The sequence below is a fragment of the Dermochelys coriacea genome, chromosome 18, assembly GCF_009764565.3.
Source record: "Dermochelys coriacea isolate rDerCor1 chromosome 18, rDerCor1.pri.v4, whole genome shotgun sequence".
Lineage (NCBI taxonomy): Eukaryota > Metazoa > Chordata > Testudines > Dermochelyidae > Dermochelys > Dermochelys coriacea.
The window spans coordinates 18,912,391-18,928,329 of NC_050085.1; the positions used below are offsets into that span (position 1 = coordinate 18,912,391).

Here is a 15,939-nt window from a genome sequence, read left to right on the forward strand (position 1 = left end):
GCAAACAGTTTTGATTTTGACAAATTGACATTTTCCAGTGAAAAAACATTTGATTAGAAAATCCCCAACCAGCTTTAGTGCTAAATATCCACAACTCCTATTGAAGTCATTGAGAAGTGCAGGTGTTCACTCCCTTTGTGTTAGTACCATGACATAGCTGGGCAACAGCCATATTTGCACACAACAAAACTGTACAAATAAACAAGTGTTGATGTAGCAGTGGACAAATTCCCCAGCATAGGAGATTGGGGATCATAGAATCATAGAAATGTCAGGCTGGAAGGGACCTCAGGAGGTCATCAAGCCTAGTCCTCTGTGCTGAGGCAGGCCAAATAAATCTAGACCAACCCTGGCAGGTGTTTGTCTAAACTGTTTTTGAAAACCTCCAATGATGGGGATTCTACAACCTCCCTTGGAAACCTGTTCCTGATCTTAACTACCTTAGCGTGAGAAATGTTTTCCTAAATCTCCCTTGCTGCAGATTAATCCCATTACTACTTGTTCTATCTTCAGTGGACATGGAGAACTGGTCACAGTGCTCTTTCCACAGTTCGTCTACTTTCATATTTAAACACTGTTACCCAATCCCCTTCTCCATCTTCTTTCTCATGAGTAATCATGGCCAGTTATTTAACCTTTCCTCCAAGGTCATGTTTTCTAAACCTTTTATCATTTTTGGTGCACTCCTATGGATGTTCTCCAATTTATCCGCATCTTTCTTAAAGTGTGGTGCCCAGAATTGGACACAGGGCTGCAGCTGAGGCCTCACCAGTGCTGACTAGAGTGGGACAGCTCCCGTGACTTATATACAACATTCCTGTTAATTCACCCCAGAATGATCTTAGTCTTTTTTGCAACCTTATAACACTGACTCGTATTCAATTTGTGATCCACTATAACCCCCAGATGCTTTCCCGCAGCACTACTAGTTTTTCACCATTTTGTAGTTGTGCATTTGAGGTTTCCTTTCTAAGGGCGTTACAGATGAGGATACTGAGGCAAGGTCCTGCAGGGAATCAGAGTTCAAATCAAATTTTAAGGACAGGAAGAGTCATTAAACTCATCTAGTCTGACTTTCTGCACAACACAGATTATACAATCTCACGCCGTGATTTTTGCATCAAGCCCAGTGCCTCTGCTTGAGCTAATGCCAATTTTTTCGACAGACTTGCAGTCTGGATTTAAAAACTTCAAGTGATGGAGAATCCACCACATTCTGAGGCAAGTTGTTCCATTGAACGACCTTCACCATTAAACATTTGGACCTTATTTCTAGTCTTAATTTATGTAGCTGCTTCATCCAGCCACTCAATATATTTTGCATTTTTCTGCTTGATTAAAGATCCTTGTACTATCAGAAATCTTCTTGCCATGTTTGTATTTGCGTTCAAGGACCTTCACAATCAATCTCCACCCAACTGATCATCTATCATTCTCTCTTGAGCTATTGCTACTGAGCTCTGATCATCCCAGGATTCCACCATCCATCGCCCTCTTGCAAAATTTGCAACCAAACACCAGCGTATTTTCTCTTATGCTGCCCCTTTCACTTGGGAGGAGCTCCCCAGAAACACTCCCAAAATCAATGCATTGGCCTCCTTCAAATCCTTCCTCAATACTCCCCTCTGTCATGATGCCTACAAAAAACTTGACAGTGGTTAGGCTGCTGATGTTCTGAGACTACTGCCAATCATGCTGACCAATATTGTCTCATTGTTTGCTCGCATTCCCCTGTCTGTCTATCTGTCTCTCTCTATCCACTTGTTGTCTCTTGTTTTATACTTAGATTGTAATCCCCTTGGGGCAGGGATCATTTTTTGTTCTGTTTTTGTACAGCGCCTAGCACAATGGGGGGGGGTCCCAGGACTAGACCCCCGAGGCGCTATGGTAATATAAATAATAATTGTGTGTAACTTCCTTCAGGTGAATAGTCCCATTGACTCCTGTACATAAGTATTTGCAGGTTTGAGGCCTGAGTTTGGAGAGTGCCTGGCACACTTTTGTGTACTGAGTTATAATAACAATAGTGCTATCCGCTCAGGAATTCCTAGCTCCCAGTCTTGTGTTCAGACCACTAGATTCTACCTCTCTTGATGTTGGGCTATTAGTGGGCAGTTTTCTGGTGTAATTAACACTAAGACTTAGGCTTTGTCTGCATTAGCACTTTTGTCGGCAAAACTTTTGTCTGTTGGGATGTGAAGAAAACACCTCTGGTTGACATAACTTTTATCAACATAAGTGCTGGTGTGGACACCGCTATGTTGGTGGGAGAGCTTGTCTCTTTCACCACCAGAAATTGGTCCAATAAAAGATATTACCTCTCTCACCCAGTCTCTCACAAATCTTTTGGTCTATTGTGAACTGTAAAGGGTCAGAGTAGCAGCCGTGTTAGTCTGTATTCGCAAAAAGAAAAGGTGTACTTGTGGCACCTTAGAGACTAACAAATTTATTTGAGCATAAGCTTTCGTGAGCTACAGCTCACTTCATCGGATGCATTCAGTGGAAAAAAGGGTCATTTCCCTGGCATTTCCCTCTGCATCTCTACTTGATGTGTGTTTATACTGCAGTTCAGCAGCCAGGTTTATTAGGAGGCTTAATTGGATTCCATTAGCAGACATTTAAACCAGTCCAAAGCAGTTGAGAATGCAATCAATTAAAGCATCCAAACTCATTAATGATGTGGACACAGGATAATTTTTGTAGGTGGCTAATTACCCCTTTCGTTATGTAGAATTCATTGCCCAAGAATGGCAAGAAGATGCATGAAAAGAAAAGAAATATTAGTACAAAAATACACGTTGTAACCCCCTCAACAAGGCAGCGAAGTAGCAAATGGTGATGTAGGAAAGCTTAATTTGCAGTTAAAACTCGGTAACATAAGAACCAACCCTGCACTTTTGCCCAAAATGCAGATGGAACCAAAACATAGTCTTAACTTCATAAGATTTTAACGTAATTTTTAGAAAAGATATGGAGTATAGTAATAGAAGTCCAGAGTGTTTGAATGATGCATAATATTAGATGTCACAGGCTTATGTACATTCAAAGATATTTCAGGAGGAGTGATCTGAAAAATTTCACCAGACCTTTTTCATGCAAACAATGGCTTGACTCATTCTATTGAAATGTTGCCCCCTAGCTCACTGCAGACCCCCTGCACAGAACTTCCCAGTGAAGCAATTCATCAGTATAAGCAAGACTGCACTGCGGGCAGTGTCGATGTGATAAGAGTATGTCCCAAGGATACAACAAAATACACAACAGTAATGGAAAAGGGTCATTAACAGAATCCTGCATATGCCCTGCTTCACACTACACTGGCTCACATTCTCCATTGCTGGATTTTCTACTTAGTTACTTTGGGGCAGGTCAGGATTGGGGCCAGTAATCCTATTCTCACATTCTGCACTTCCTATTGCCTTTGCTTGCTTTGGGGAAAATCCTATGCTAGTTTATACCCCCTGCACCTCTACTGACTTCTTTGTCACATGTGGTGCGTATGACCACGAATCTGTAGGCTTGATAGGTCCATTGTAATATGCTTTCAGGAGCCATGACCAAAACCTTTTACATGTGGCTGCTCAAAGATCAACCAGACCATTTTAAGGCCTCAACCTGCACTGACCTTTGGAGCAGATCCCTCATGCTTAGCTTCCCCTGGCCCAAAGGTGCAGGGGTGGGAGCGATACATAGGGAGAGGAACTCCAAAATGATGCATTCAGGAGACTTACAGTATGGTGGGATCCCTTCCTTTTGTGTAAACAGCTCTTTAATTTTCGACAATAAACATGAGGGCGCACTAAATTTATGTGGCGCCTCGGTCATTTTGGGACTAAAGGCAGGTATGTCTATCCAATGAGGCACGTGAGAAGAATGGGACCCTGTGTGTTGATGGTGCTCCGCTGGGGGCTTGCAGGATCAGGCCTTATTTAGGAACCTACCCTTAGGCCCTCACGTTTGAAAATGTTGGTCTATGTAAATAAATAAATCGACAGCCAGTGGTAGAGCCAAGTCTTCTGACTCCCAGCAACGTGCTCCAACCGCTAGCCAACGTTGCTGTCAGGACCTTCCAAGTTGCTGGGCTGTTTCAGTCAGCTGCATAGTCATGCATTTGTCTTGTGCCCTCACAGTCTACCAGCTGTCACGTAAACAACTGGTCATCTGCATGGGGTCCCAGGGATGCCCCGCAAGGGGGCTCACTGGGTTATGCAATGTGTCTGTGATGCAAATGCAGTACTGCAGTGTTGCGGAGGTTTTGTACGGCCTCCCACAATAAACAAAAAAAAAAGCCCATTTATGGAAATTACAGCAGGAGTAGGATTGGAGAGGAAGATCCTTTCTGTTCCAGTAGGCTGCTTCTGTGAGGGTGGAGTGCTGTGCATTTTAAATAACAAGCCATTATATTTAAGGTGTTGCTGAGTAAAGGCTTCGTGAACCAGCAGATTCCAGCATGGACTGGTTTAGGGGAAATGTGATTAAAAAGCCGAGACTCCAAAGGCAGACTGTAATGCCAATGATAATTTCATGTACCACATTACATTAATAAGGAGAGTGGCTCCTCAGAACCTTGGCAAATTGGAAATTGCTTGATGCAGAAGCGATGCAGTGATAATGCAGTTAATCTTGCCTGGGGAGATGTTAGTAAAACAAATGGGTTTTAGATTAGCTGTCATTAAGCAAAACAGCTGTCTCCAAATGTCAGATGCTGTCCTGACTTTTTCCCCCATGCAAACCCGCCAATGTCAGGGAATGACTGCAATGGCTTTGCAGGTGTGTAAGTCAGGGCAAAATTTTGCCTGGTGATCTGAATACAAAAAGCACAGGGGATCAGAGTGAAAGGCAGGGCAGCTGCTTCACTGGGAATGTATCCGTTTCCAAAATGTGTCAGACGAAAAGCTTTTACTGGCTGATATTTATTTCTGGTTCTGTCGGTACCCTGCCGTGTGGAAGTGAGAGCAAGTGAAAAATAATGGAGAAGAGAGGAGAGGGCTTGACAGGAACCCACCCCTCATTTTTTTTTAAACTCAAAGAAGTTTGGTGTTTGGCTCTGGTTAAGTTCTGGGAAAATACTGAATATTGAATCCAAACCAGCTCACCATCTTTTGAAACCCCTTTCTTTGCCTCCTGGGCTGTAATACTTAAGGTCAGGAACCTGTGTCTATTCCACTGTAATTGGGCTATCACTGTTTGTGGCTGCTTTCTCTTCTATATTCTTATGAAAAGCACTGAATAAATACTTCGTAAAGCCAGGGCTGCCAAGTGATCCTGTTTCATAGAGACATTTCAAGTCACATTTTGAAGCTTTCCTTCATTATTCATTACCTGGTGACAATGCAGGGCCAGGTGTTCTCCACTCTTCAGCTTGGTTCCTTCCCCACGCAGAGAGCTGATGAATTGCAATTGCTACATCTTCAGTGACTTACCACCAAGGCTGCATAACAGCATTAAGGGAGCAGAGGTAATAAAATAGAGAGGAAAAGAAGGTAGACTCTTGTCTGCAGCTTATAGTTAAATATAGACATTGATTCTGTAGACACAGCCTTTTGGGTAAATGCAGCTTTAAGGTGGAGTGAGAGTTAACTGGTGTTCATCAACTCTACATCGGCTACATGGACCAGATTCTCTTCTTAGTTACTCCAGTGTAAATCCAGATAATTGCAGATATATCAAGTGCAGTAGCCCTGGACGTACACCAGTGTGAGACGGAATATAGCCTAAAGTATTTAGAATGGGAGTCCTATCAGAGAGTTCAGAGGCCGGACATTACAGCCACCAAATGACATCTTCTGTGTGCAGCTCCTGTTCCCAGCCACACACAGGATGCATTGGCACAGATGTCTCTTTCTATCAGTACCTCTGAGAATCACAGCTCCTCCTTAAGGGAACACACAGAACCAACCTGCCACACATTTTCCATCCAGGTGTTTGAGGAGAAGCAGAAATGATTTCCTATTAGAAAATACTAAAGGTGGAAAATGACTCAGTAGGGTAGTTGCAGGCCTGGTGCGGGATATCTGGGTGAGCCTTGAAGCGAGAAGAGGCTATTTCATGCTCAGTGCTACGGCAGGGCCATTCCTGGTGCGTAGGGACTGCTGGCTGGGTGACGGGATTGGAAGGAAATAAGGGCAAATTCTTGTTCCCCAGAGAGAGCAGGAGGGAATCCTAAAGCTCTGTTTTGGATTGCACATGGAGACCCACAGAAAACCTCCCAACACAGGGCTTGATGTGTAAACTGCACAACCCTCCTCTGTCTCCCTCCAGATAGAAATGCGGAGTGGCATGACTTGTGCACACATTCCTGCATGTGTCTGCTCTGTTGCAATTCCATTCCCCAAGCACTCTGGGGCTAGATTGTGAAACCTTTACACCCAGCATGGGGGAGTGCTCCCTCTGAAACCAATAGAAATCTGCCATGGCTTCAATGGGAATTGCAATGCGCCCCACAGACTCATCACCATGCAGAAGAAGGGGTGCTCCAATGAAGGCCAGTGGAGACTGGATTCTCAACACAGATTTTCTCCCACCAGGTTGAACTGAAAAAGAGATTTCTGAACAAATATGTACTAGTAAATCCAATTCTAGTGGCAAATACCTAATAGCAGAATGGAGATAGTGTCTGTGTGTGTGTGTGTGTGGTGTGGGGTGGGGTGGGGGGAAACCAGAATCATGGACTGGGGAGTAGCTGGAATGAAGAGGGTCACAGCTGACTTGCTTGCTCTCCAGAGTTCCAGGAATTGGGGAATTAAAGTGGGTCATGATGAGCGTGAAATTCCATTAAACATGTAAAATGTGATGACGTTGCTAATCGAACCCTTTCACTGTGACTAATATAAAAGTTCTATTTGATATTCTAATAAATTATTTGGAAAAAGAGGCTGTAACAAACAAAGAACCAATCAAAAGCTGGGGCACAGGCAGAGATAAGAGCTTTGATCACACTTGTTTAATGGGTTTGGAAAGAGGGGAGAGGAGATAAAAGAAACAAATAAAAATGCTGATGAGATTGGTTAAGACCTGCTGAGAGAAGCAGTCATTCATCTGGACCATGACTAATAGACTAAGAGGTTCTTACGTGACTTTATGTTGCTTGAAGAAATGGGAGTTGTAGGGACCTGAAGACAAATTCTCCCTGGAAGTAACTCCCTAGCAGGCAGTGGAGTTACAGCAGGGTTGAATTTGGCCCCTTCGTTTAAAGGAACACTCCAGGGTAATAGGAAAGTTCTTCTAATCATGGCGCCTAATTATGAAGAAGAGTAAATTGTTAACAGACAAAGCTAGTCTCTTAGAAAGAGGCAGCATGCAGCAGTGTGTGGTGCCTTGTACCCAAGAGACCTGGATTCTATTCCTGGCTGTGCCGGCCACGTGACACTGAGCAAGTCACTTTGCCTCTGACTGTTTTCTCTCCTACCCTTTGTCTCTCTCTATTAGATAGGGCTTGATCCTGCACCCTTAATGTCAATGTCAAAACTTCCATGGTGCAGGACCAGACCTTTAGCCAGTACGCTTTTTGGGTTAAAGGCTGTCTCTTAACACATGTTCATACAGCATCGAGCACAATGGGGCCTCATCTCAACTGGGGCCTCTCTACATGCTACCAAGATACTGATAATTAAAGGAAGGAAGCTACAATCTTGGGTAATTACTACACCCCCCTCAAATATTAAATGAATATGCTTTGACTGTGTGTGCACACCCCTTTTATGCTGTATCTATTACCCCTTTTGAGCCAAGACCATAGCCAAAGTTTGGGGCCCTTTAGGTTGCTTCCATTAGAAGGAGAAATTGATGATAGAGCCAGGCATTTCCTTTGTTGCAATCTTGTTTATTTATAAAGATTCTACGTGAAGTCCTGTTTACCTGAACCCAGTAGGAATCAAGCAGCAGGAGACAATTCCTTTCTTTGTAGTTCCAAGTTTGCCTTTCCAGTGGCTTGTGTGTAATGAGTTGGTGAGTCTTAGCCTTGTTTCTAGTGGGCCATGTGCCCGCATCCCGTTAAAACTGCTACTCATTATCCCCCTTTTGGGCACTCTCATAGTATTGCCATCCCATTCAAAAAAATTCATGAGAAAGGCTTAAAATCATGAGTTTGTTTTAAATAATTCATTTTTAAAAACAGTTTTCAAACTTTTTATTAAGGCTATGTTACAAAAAATTGATATCCTACATCATATGTTACTTAGTTGGGATCAGGTTAATATTAAAAGAACCTGGCTAAAGCTTCTGGCTCGCTATTTGCCTTCTGGCTTTTGAGCCTTTAGGCTGTGCTGAGGCCGCATTTTCATGCTTTGCAGCAGCCGTGAGGATGAGATATTTACATAAAAAAATGCAAGCTGAGATTCACATGGCACTGGGAGCTGGTGCTTTAAGGGAAAACACCAATTATTATGAGGCTCGTAATAAAATTGTGAGGGTTGGCAACACACCGCCCTCAGCAGAGGGATCAAGGGCTGAACGAGCTATCCAGTTCTTTCCCCCAGCTGCTCCCAAGAGATGTGGAGTCTGAGTCTCATACAGGTTTTACACTGGAATTAATCCTGATTTACAACAGTGATAACAGAGAAAAATCTGAGCAGTGGGCTCTCAGAATGAAGTTAATACAGGCTAGAGAAACTTGGATACCTGTGTATCGCTTCTGGAGATGCCTCGAGGCCTTCATTCTTTAGGGATGCCTATGTGGCACCTTCACCAGCATTAAATTGTCTTGACAAGCAGCAAATTGCAAGCAACAGGGAACATATAGAGTGTGATTCGACAGCAGCCCTGCAAAAGCCATGAAAGGCACACATTTGCGTGAGAGAGATGCGATCGGCTGACTGACACCAGCTGTTCAGGCACAGAAACAGCAATTAAGAGAGGACATGCTAACAGGAAACCTGATGTCATGAGGCTGTGATGTGACTCATTAGTTCAGTGAATCCCAACAACAACAAACCAGTCCCCCAAAATGATTCTCAAAATGATGTGCTGTAAAACTCTTAATGGTGGTTATGCTGCTGAAGAAAAATCAGTATTCTCCACAAGCCAGCCTATTCCCTTCAGCTTGCAAGTGTAGCCACCATTAGTCTAAAAAATATAATTTCATGCTTGGGAAGATGCTGTTCTATGGCTTTTTGATGCCTATCAGGAGGAATAATTACTTCTCAAAGTCTCCAGCAGTAAATTCGTAGGAAACTGTCTTGACCTTGAAAAGGAAAAGAAACCCAACCCGACTCTCCCTGTGCTCTGAAGGTAGAAAAAACAGTTATGTCAAAAGGTTATAGTCACGTTCACTGGCTGCTGGGTTGGTTCCAGGGGAGTCAATTGCAGTTTTATACTGGAATATTGTTGTTCATTAAACCATGTAAATTCATCACAAAAGGGGTGAATTTGTTCTGATTCCCCTTCTAATCTAAATCAAAATAGGAAAGCAACTGTCTTGTTTTCCAGGATGGCTTTGAAGTTTGTTTACAACAGCAGATTTTTATTCCCCTGCCCCATAATTGTATTGTCCCGTTTCATGGACTCATTGGTATTGGAGATGGAATAGGCCACCTGGAGTCACTGGTTACACCAGTTCAAAGTGTCTATAAAGCACTGCCATTCTGGGGCCCCGTGTGCCACTGCTCTACACTTTGTGCACTCACTCTAGATGCAAAGTGGATGCTGACTGGAAAGGTCTTTGTCTGGTCCACTCCCCATCCAATGCACCATTCTCTGCATTGTGTTTTCTATTTGGTCCAGTGGAATTCCATCAGTCTGTTGTGTCTTGTCTCTTAGATTGCAAGTTCTGTGATGCAGGGGCTGTCATTTGCTATACAGTTGTACAGCCCCTAGCACAGCATGGCCCTGACCTGATTGCCCTCTAGGGAATATCACTGTATAAATGTTAAATAAGGATAACCTGAGGCTATGGGTCTGTATCGGAGTGGGCAAACTACTGTCCGGGGGCCACATCTGGCCCTTCAGATGTTTGAATCTGGCCCTTGAGCTCTCGACAGGGAGCGGGGTCCGGGGCTTTCCCTCCTCCGCAAGTGCCATGGTTCTGCGTAGCTCCCGGAAGCAGCAGCATGTGCCCCCTCCGGCTCCTATGTGTAGGGGCAGCCAGAGGTGCAGCCCAAAGTGCAGCTCCCGCAGCTCCCATTAACCCGGAACCATGACCATTCATGGCCTGCCATACAATTTCCAGATGTGGCCCTCAGGCCAAAAAGTTTGCCCACCCCCGGTCTGTATATTGAGCTCTTTCTATGATTTTCCTGTGAACCAATGAATAAGGTATATTTTTCAATCCTGCTCGTCTCTTTAGCCTACGAGCAATTGTGTCTATAAAGCATTTGTGGTCTGCTCGGTAAAGGGACTGAGCACCCCCAAACTCAGCTGTGGAGCTCCCCTTATCTCAGGATTGGGATATTGGCAAGACTGAATACCAATGAGCAACATAAAATGCATAGCAAATGTCTTCTTTGCTGGTTTCAGAGTAGCAGCCGTGTTAGTCTGTATTCGCAAAAAGAAAAGGAGTACCGGTGGCACCTTAGAGACTAACAAATTTATTAGAGCATAAGCTTTCGTGAGCTACAGCTCACTTCATCGGATGCATCCGATGAAGTGAGCTGTAGCTCACGAAAGCTTATGCTCTAATAAATTTGTTAGTCTCTAAGGTGCCACCGGTACTCCTTGTCTTCTTTGCTGCGACAGTCATAATGCTTCCATTTGACCTCCTCATTTGACATGTACAGCGCAGGATCTCTTGAGACAGCTAATGAATATTACAGGTAAAGAAAAGAATAGTAGTCAATAGTATTAATACAGTAATTATTCACAAACATTGTACAGCCATTTAGAATTTCCCTTCAATCTGACAGAAGACTATGTGCTAGCCAGAATTAATCTTCAGACTGTCCAGAGAAAATACCTGCTCCATAAGAAAATCTTAAATTTAATAAACGTGTCAAAAATAATTGAAAAAGATACTGGATATTGAAGTTTGCATTCCTTGATCTTTCCTTTACTTGAATTTCTTGGTCAGTTTTGCTCTAATGTTTGTAACTTGCTCTGAATCCCTTGATTGTGCTGTACACAGTACAGAGTTCATATTGTGCCATGCAAAAGATACTCAGAACATTAATTGGATGGTGCTGTATATGGTAAACTTCTAACCCTCTCCTTTGTTCTCACATAAACAAAAACCATAGCCAATGGATCATTGGGCAAAACCGAACAGATTAATGAACGCTGCACCCAGATGCCTCTCGTTTAATTCTTGTTTTTAGTTTCTTGAGTTCATTATTGTTTTTGTCAATTATGAGACCGTAATCCACAGTTCTCCAGGCTTCTTCATAACAGGGAATTTCAAAATAACGTTGTGCAATTTGGTGAAAGGTTTGGGCCAAAATTTTCCTACCGGGGCCATTAGTGATACCGCACAAGGCCAGGGTCTGGTCTAGTTGCAATGCCTGAATGTACTGTTTAACTGCGGCTTCTGCTTCTGCAAGTGATAAGAGTATCTGACCCTTTGAGCAGTGATCCTCCACTTGAGCGCTTAGGCCATGAGACTCGTGTTTCTGGATCACCTTGTCCACATCCTTTAAAGCCTGGCCATATTCCTTCAGGTGCATTAGGCAGGCAGCACGTTGCCGAAGGTATCGTGGATTATTGTTGCTTGTTAAGATAGCCAGGGAGTAATAATTTAGAGCCGTCTCATAGTGATGGTCCTTAATCAATGCATTTCCTTCCTGGGCTGCTACCTATGGACAGAGAAAGTACTGGTAATTATTCCTTTAAAAATGAGCCAAACAAGTAGTATTTCAGCTACTATACACATCCATCCATCTGTTTAGTCTTTGCACACTGTGTTGTTTCCCCTCTCTAATACGTTTATGGTTGAAGTTCTGCTTACTGCCTTTGATAGAGTCTGTTCTACACATGAGTTAGTCTCTGCACGAAGGCTTTTCTCCTGAGCACTTTCAGTGCTGACCCATTTCTCAGTTTCTTTGAGACTATCCCTAACTTTAAAGCTCTGATTCAGCAAAATGCCTGAATTAAGCCTATGAGTAATCTCACCGCAGTCACTGGGAATACTCGCATGCCTAGAGTCTGCTAGCTTCTTCCTTAGCTTTGTGCATCACAGTCGTTTGAGCCATATCTCCTCCACAAGGCCCTGATCCACAAAAGTATTTAAGCACATGCTTAACTACATCCCTATTCATCTAAGCACTCAAGCCGGTCTTAAAGGCAAACACCAGATGAACAATGGCTGGGAGAGAACATGGGTATAATCATATTCAAATATCAATGTGGAAGTCCCAATCATATTCAAATGTAAACGTGAAAGGAATTTTGGTCTTGGCAGCCATTCCCCTACGGAACAGGGTCAGCTGCCTGCTCAGAACAACCTTGGGGCCAGACTTCACTCTGCAGGACCCTGCCTCTGTTCCCCTCTTCAGGGCCCCTTAATAACTCAGTCCAGAGGGAAGTTAAACATTCCTCTCCTGGGGTCCCGTTTCTTTGGTCCTTCCACACTGACCTTCCTGGCCCCAACCCCAGTTCCGCATCTCTATCCCCTCCAGTGGGAGTCCTGAGCCCTTCTTCCCAGAGCTGGGTCCTTATCAACAGTCACTCCCAGGCACTTCCAGGCTGGAGTTCAGCCTCCTGGCTCTGACTTTCCATCTCCCCTGTTGTCAGCATCTTCTCTGCAGGAGCCTTTCTGCAATTTCCTGAACCGCCCTCCTCCTCCCGCTATCTTCCTGCTGCCCTTTACAGGGGAAATCCCTTAATCCTCTATCAGGCCCCATCAAGGTGAAGCACAGGTGGGCTGAAGCTCTTCCTTCTGTGATGAGGATTAGCTGGCCGCTGGCCTCCAGCCCTTGGGGGAAGCCACCTTGTTTCCCCCCTAAAACAATCCTGTACAGAGCATGTGTTACTAAAGAGGTTAAATGATGCATTATTTTCATCCAGGTTATTAAAACTCTTTGTTTTTCTGTGCCTTGTTTACCCATCTGTAAAACAGGAACAATACTGACCAGTGTCACATGGGTATAGGGGTTCATTAATATTTGTAAAGGTGCTTAATGTCTTTCCTACTAAACTAAACCAGACAAAGCACTGGAAAGTCCCTCATGGCAAAGTTGTATAGACTATGATGGAAAAGGACCACATTAGATTTATAGAAATTGTTGTAAACCATAGAATTGAACAGAGCATGGTAATTTATCCAAGGGGTTTTTGACTGCTTTTATAGAATCAATAGCAGGGGACTTTTTTGTGTGCGTTAAAGTCTATAGAGTGCTGGGGGGGAAAAAACAACAGAAAAGTCATAATTTTTCATTATACGGACTTTCTCATAAGGGCTAGATTAGACCTCAGTGGTCTTGTCAATCTCTAACTTCAAAGATTCTACGGAAAGACTAATCAATAATATGTAAAAATGTACCCAAACTTGCAGTTCTTGATCACTGGAGAAAGTTATTTAAAATATCAGGGTATGTCCACAGTGGAACCCCTCCCATCTGAGACAGCAAGTCTCAGAGCCCAGCTCAGCTGACTCAGGCTCATGTGGCTTGTGCTATGGGGCTAAAATTACTGGCGTAGACATTCCAACTTTGGCTGGAGCTTGGGCTCTGGAACCGGCAAGAGGGGTGGGTCTCGGAGCCCAGGCTACAACCCAACCGGGAACATCCTCACTGCTATTTTTGGTGAGCCTGAGTCAGTTCGCCCAGGCTCTGAGACTTGCCGCCACCAGGTTATTTTTTGCAGTGTAGACATACCTTCAGTTTTGTTCACTAGAGGCATCATGCATGATTTTCAAGGATTCTAACAGGTTGTGTCCATGTAATATTTCCGGGAAAGTATCTTTATTCTCTTCATTCTCGGATGAGCTTTTGGCGGTTACTGTGAGCTGTTTGTCACCCGCAGCTGCCAATGATAATTACCTAGTTGATATTTTCTTCCTGCCCCTTGGTGAAGACACTTCCCTGGAGTCTCTGTCTATAGTAGCAGCACAAAGGGTCTGAAAACCTCTCAGGAGGGCTGTACTGTGAGAGTTCTGAAAAGATTAGCCTGAGATTCAGGGAATTTCACAGACTGTATTCCAAACATCTGCTGATAACCCTATGCTTTTCTTTGGGAAAGAACATGAGCTTAGTTACTTTGGGTTTTGGTAACATTTCCGATGGCATTTGATAACTATTAATGGAAGAGTGTCTGGAAATGCAGTCTTGTATCTCTAACTCTATTATTAGTTCAAATCCAATCTAGCCTGGTCATAGGCGTCGACTTTCTAATGTGTCCCCCTGGCTCCGTCCCAGACCCTGCCTCCATTCCACCCCACCCCTTACCCCAAGGCCCACCCCCGCCCTGCCTCTTCCTGCCCCATTCTGCCCCCTCCCCTGAGCACGTCCCGCCATCTCTCCTCCTCCCACCCCCCAGCACCTCCTGCACCTCACGGAACAGCTGATTGCGGTGGGCAGGATGTGCTGGGGGAAAGGGGGAGGCACTGATGGAGAGGTGGGGAGGGGCTGCTGTGCTCCCTCAGAGTCAGTGCCTATGGGCCTGGTAGTGACCACAAGCTGCTAACTAAGATATATTGAGAGACATCTTTCTAATGGTGAAATGGTGAGCTACATGCCTATGTATCAGTTTGGTTGTGGGAGCAGAGAGGGTCATGCATAGCTTGGTATTGTGCAATTTTGCAAGTTTTCTCCAGGGACAAGAACCCTGCTACCCAGGGTCTGATGGGTAGGACTCTGTAGTAACAAAATCAATAGGCACTTTGCCATTGACTTCAATGAATGCAGACTCAGGAGCTATTTTGGGGATGTGTACTTTTGCTATTTCTTTCTCAGTATGTTCCTTCTGAAGTCCAGTTTCCTCTTTTTAAACTGCTATGTGCAGAAATGATTTATAGATTCATAGATATTAAGGTCAGAAGGGACCATTATGATCATCTAGTCTGACCTCCTGCACAACGCAGGTCACAGAATCTCACCCACCCACTCCTGCGAAAAACCTCTCACCTATGTCTGAGTTATTGAAGTCCTCAAATAGTGGTTTAAAGACTTCAAGGAGCAGAGAATCCTCCAGCAAGTGACCCGTGCCCCATGCTACAGAGGAAGGTGAAAAACCTCCAGGGCCTCTCCAATCTGCCCTGGAGGAAAATTCCTTTCTGACCCCAAATATGGCGATCAGCTAAACCCTGAGCATATGGGCAAGATTCACCAGCCAGATACCCAGGAAAGAATTCCCAGAAACCCCTTTAATGGAGGAAAAAACCCACAAAACTCAGACTGAGCTATCTTGATGGAAACAATTTGCTCCTCTCTGTTTAAAGTGCGGTTCTGCTCTGGAAGATGACTGTATAAAAATTACTCCCTTTTAGTCAATTGCTCTGCGCCCTAGGTGTAGGCAGAGTTGAATGCTCTCAGATTAGGGATAATAAAAAAGTGTGCTACTTTTTACTTCTGTTCACATTGCAGAGCCAGCCCAGCAATAGAATGAGCTGAATTATTATCTGATTCACACACCCTCAGCAGGTGGAGGCCCAGCTAGAAGGCCAAATTCTAGCTTCTTTCACACATTGAAGATAATGGGGTTGCAGAGATTCAACTGAGGATAAAATCCAATCTGGAGAATCTTTGTCATGAGTGATGATGCATGAGGCGGAAAGACCCTTAACTCTTAGATCCTCGGTTGCCTTTTAAGTCTGGTAGTGAGAAACCCCTTCAACACACAAAACGTTATTGAGAGATGATTAACGTGCAAGCTCATCATGCCACATTTACCTAGTCACTTTTGGGACAGCTCCCACAAGACAGAGAACAAACAGATCTTCCGAGAACTGTTTGGATTTTGCTGTTTTCATCTGCTCTCAGATGGTTTGCATAAAGATATTTAAGTTGTTCCAGCGCATTATGTCCGTGTCACAGTTTCAGGGCAGCTGCACCTGTACTCCTCCTCCATGGTCCATCA

The 15,939-nt window shown here is 44.1% G+C and overlaps 1 protein-coding gene across 1 annotated transcript in view; it reads right to left on the bottom strand.

The window, feature by feature from the left end:
• Positions 1-10,649: 10,649 nt before the first annotated feature.
• The window catches only part of TTC34 (tetratricopeptide repeat domain 34), a 42,932-nt gene continuing 37,642 nt past the window's right edge, over positions 10,650-15,939 (bottom strand). Inside the window, exon 8 of the mRNA XM_038376918.2 lies at positions 10,650-11,720. Coding sequence (XP_038232846.1) covers positions 11,199-11,720 — 522 coding nt within the window. The 3' untranslated portion in view covers positions 10,650-11,198. The remainder of the gene's footprint in view (positions 11,721-15,939) is intronic.